This window comes from Asparagus officinalis, chromosome 4 (assembly GCF_001876935.1).
Source record: "Asparagus officinalis chromosome 4, Aspof.V1, whole genome shotgun sequence".
Classification (NCBI taxonomy): Eukaryota; Viridiplantae; Streptophyta; class Magnoliopsida; order Asparagales; family Asparagaceae; genus Asparagus; species Asparagus officinalis.
In genome coordinates, this window is record NC_033797.1 from 121,891,819 (window position 1) to 121,895,891 (window position 4,073).

Here is a 4,073-nt window from a genome sequence, read left to right on the forward strand (position 1 = left end):
TGAGATTTTCCTTGGCTATTATTATTATAGCATCGACTAGACGATGCACTCCTCTTGATTAGACATGTTTTGGACCACGGTTATCTTTCATAGTTTTACGGAAGCCGTTCCACGGAATCCCTGTGGTTAGTGCACAACATTTCATGCACAGTTACTTAGATTAAAACAGACAACATGGGGTTTAATAAAAGGGAAATTGGACAGAGAATATAACATGTATATACGCGGGTTTGTGCGCATTCTTGATATCCTGGTATATATATATATATGAGAACTAAGGGCCCATCATGACTTGAAGCTGTGTTCCCAGGATGGTTTACGGGAAACCGACTTATATACATGAAATATTCTTCTCTAATTCAAATAACTTTTAAAATAATAATAAATCTGCTTGTGTGTTTGATGATAGACATTGGTTGATCTCTATGGTTTGTAAATTTCTTTTATCACTGTTTATTTATAATTTATTTATTTTCTTTATATGCCATTTACACTTACACGTGCATTATCCCTTCATTTTACATGCTTGTTGGGAGTTTTCTGACTCCCCTGGGGTTTGTATGCCCCAGATTCGGGAACTGTTCTTTCTTTGCAGGACCGAGAGTATTTCGAGGGGCAGGCTCAGCTGTAGTGATCACCGTTCCTTCTATCAGTTCTCCCGTTCAGTTGTTTTAGGTAGTTATTTTGGTTCAGGTTTTTCTTTAGCCACAGTTGGCTCTCCAGACTATGGTGTATTTTTTTTCCTTTCTCTTTAGAGATTTGTGGACTTGTCATAGAACTATCTGAGATTTCTTTATCTATACATTCCATTTTTATTTTCTTGGTTACATGCTCTTTGATATAGTTTTGGCTTTATTCGTATACAGGATGATCTAGAGGCGTGAATGCGACCGTATGGTTGTATTGCCGACCGAGTCATGCTCCGAACTATTACATTTTGGAACCGGGGCGTGACATGTGTTCTGATTTCCTATGGGCTCAAAAATTTCACTTGGTTGCTTGGAATTCTCTCTGTCAGGGGAAAGAAGCATGGAGGTCTGGGGGTTTTTTCTGCAAAATCTTGGAATTATGCAGCTGCCACAGAGCTTCTATGGATGATTCATCTTAAAAAAGATTTACTATGGATTAAGTGGATACATGGTAACTATTTGCAAAACCAAAATGTTTGGGAGATTCAGGGTAGGACATATGATTCTTGGATGTGGAGACAAATTCTTAAAGTGAGGGATATGTTGATAAATAAATTTGGTAGCACTGATAATGTGAAGAATGCTATTGAGGGTTGCTTTTCTAAAGACAAACTCAAACTTTCTGAAATATACATGTGTTTAATTCAGCCAATGCCAAAGGTTAGCTGGTTCAGCACAGCTTGGGATGAGTTTCTTTATCCTAAGCATTCTTTTATTTTATGGTTGGCGTGTAATCAAAGACTCCTCACTAAGGACAGATTATGTAGAATGGGGATGATGAGTTCCAATCAGAATCAGTGTGTTCTATGCTGTGGTCATCAATTGGAAACAAGTAAGCATATCTTCTTTGAATGCCAATTCTCGGCTGATGTATGGAATAGGGTGATGGATTGGATGAGATTTAGATGGAGATCTTGTTACTGGGACTTGATCATTAGTTGGTATTCTTGCAATTTGAAAGGAAGAGGACCCTTGAGGAAGTTGAAGAGAATGTGTCTTTCAGCAGCAGTGTATATGATTTGGGATGAGAGGAATCGAAGGATTTTTCAAGGCAAAATGAGAGATCCTTCTCAGATTTTCAGAGCTATTAGACTTTCAGTTTTTACAAGAGTATTGAATGTTAGTTCACATGCACATATGATAGATTTGCTTGAGGTTTTGTAATTTTCTTCTTGTTTTACCAGTTCTCGGTATTTTGATGTTCTTCTCATTGTTCACTTTGGTTTATGAATAAAATTTTAAGTTCATTAACCAAAAAAAAAAAAAAACATCAATCTCATTTGCCATACCTGCGTGCAGCTTCAAATATTGTAAACAAAGCATGCTTCCTCCGTTTTTAAATTAAGCTTTTATATATAATTGAATGATTGTTTAAGTAGTCTTTGTAATATGTTTTCACTCCTGCAGTTAACAGCTCTAGAGATTGGGCCCGTATTGTATGTGGCTCTGAAGCGTGTTCATATAGTGACTCCCTTGTATATGGTTTTTTGAAACTATATCAAGTCAGGAATTGATATATCTTTCAGCGTATATTAATATATATTAAGGCTGTTAATGTGTGCCAATCGTCCAGTGTTCTGGCTTTTCATGGTTTCATATAACGCAATGTGTGACTTAGGAGTCTGCTTCATCCTAGTTATCAGTCTGAAGTTATGGAACTTAGATTTTGGGCAATGATGCCTGTTCAGCGTCAGCTTCTGATGGCGGATGCAACCAAATTAAACTCAGATCAATTTCCTGGCGCATTTATTCACTTCCCACTTTACAAAAAAAGATGAGGGCATATTACATTCTAATTTGCCGAAGGATTGTCTCTCTTTAAGAGGTTGTAGTAATTGGCCAGAACCCGGAAGAGTTATAATCTGAGCTCACTTGTCTCAGCCTACCACAGTCCTTGCTGCCTTTAAGTTAAGGAAAATGATTTACGGACCCAAAATATGGGACAAGGGAGGGGACAGGTGATGTGTCCCCTCCCTATTGCATAATGAGTTGGAATGGCCAACTCATTATGCAATAGGGAGGGGACACCTCACATGTCCCCTCCCTTGGTCCTATATTTTGGGTCCCCGTAATAGCACTCTTAAGTTAATGATCTCCCTTTTCATTCAAGACTTGAATGATCATCTCAATAAATTTTCATGTCAGATGTGCAATGAATAAGGTAGTTATAAGTTGCAAAGTAGGTTTGTTGGTGTCAGTAGAAGGTAAATGGTTTTTTTACTAGTGCAGTATGTTCTGCGCATATTTACGGCATCATAATTGTAGTAGAGTTAAATAGTGGACAATGCAAAAGGAGAGAAGTTGTGAAATGAATGAATGAGTATAGAAGCACAACGTGACTTCTTTTCTTGATAAAAGAGTTGTAATGTTTCATGGCAATAGAGTTCTGGTTTTTCATGATAAAAAAGACTTTGCTGCACGTCTACGTTGAGTTATAATGTGTCATTACACAAAAAAAAAAAAAGGGCGGTCTAGATTTTGTACAATCTAGACGGAAAAATTTTCCATCTTAGCATTGATTCAAACTAGCGATTGGAACAAACTAGACGGATATATTTTTCCGAAAAAAAAATTCGTCTAGTTTGTTCCATCATAGTTTGTTCATTTTCCTACTAGTGTCTTTCTTTTTAAGTAACCGTAGATCGGAAAATTAGTCATCTTACTATTAAGTACCAACTTTGTGCTCTGGGACCAAGCATATTCATATTCAAACATCCTGCTCTCTCTCTCTCTCTGGCATTCTTCCTCTCTCTCTCTCTGCTCTCTTTTTCTTTTCAATATATTTAAATATTTTATTATATATATATATATATATATATAATATATACTATATATATATATATATATATATTATATATATTATATATATTATATATATATATGAGATTAAATGGAGTATCCTTTGTCATAGGAATGGGATTTCTTCCCTGTCGGACCTGTCTCTAAAATCACATTGATGGGCCCGACATTATGGATGATCCGCCTCCGTGAACTTGATCTACATTATTCTAAAAACCCCAACACACCAAGTTTGGGTGAATCCGTCGTCGTTTGACCTCCATCGAGCCATGTGAAAGTTCTAATCATTCAAAACGTTTAAATTGATATACGAGTGGATGAAGTCGTGTCAAACGACGACGGCGTTCACCGCAAACTTGGTGTGTTGGGTTTTAGAATATGTAGATCAAACAACGGGAGCGGATCATCCACAATGTTCGCTCAATCATGGACTGGTGTGATTTTAGAGGCGTCAAGGCAGGAAATCCCCTCCTCATGACAAGGATACCCATTTAATCTTCTCTCTCTTCATCTCTTCTCTCTCTATATATATATATATATATATATATATATATATAATATATACTATATATATATATATATATA

General features: G+C 36.4%; 1 protein-coding gene across 1 annotated transcript; it reads left to right on the top strand.

Moving 5' to 3' along the window:
• Positions 885-1,853, top strand: LOC109839233. Its single transcript, XM_020407661.1, has one exon. The coding sequence runs from the start codon at positions 885-887 to the stop codon at positions 1,851-1,853; it is 969 nt and encodes a 322-aa protein (XP_020263250.1).

Bases quoted from the DNA above. Each gene is read 5' to 3' on its own strand.
- LOC109839233 (XM_020407661.1), top strand. From the start codon at position 885: ATGCGACCGTATGGTTGTATTGCCGACCGAGTCATGCTCCGAACTATT.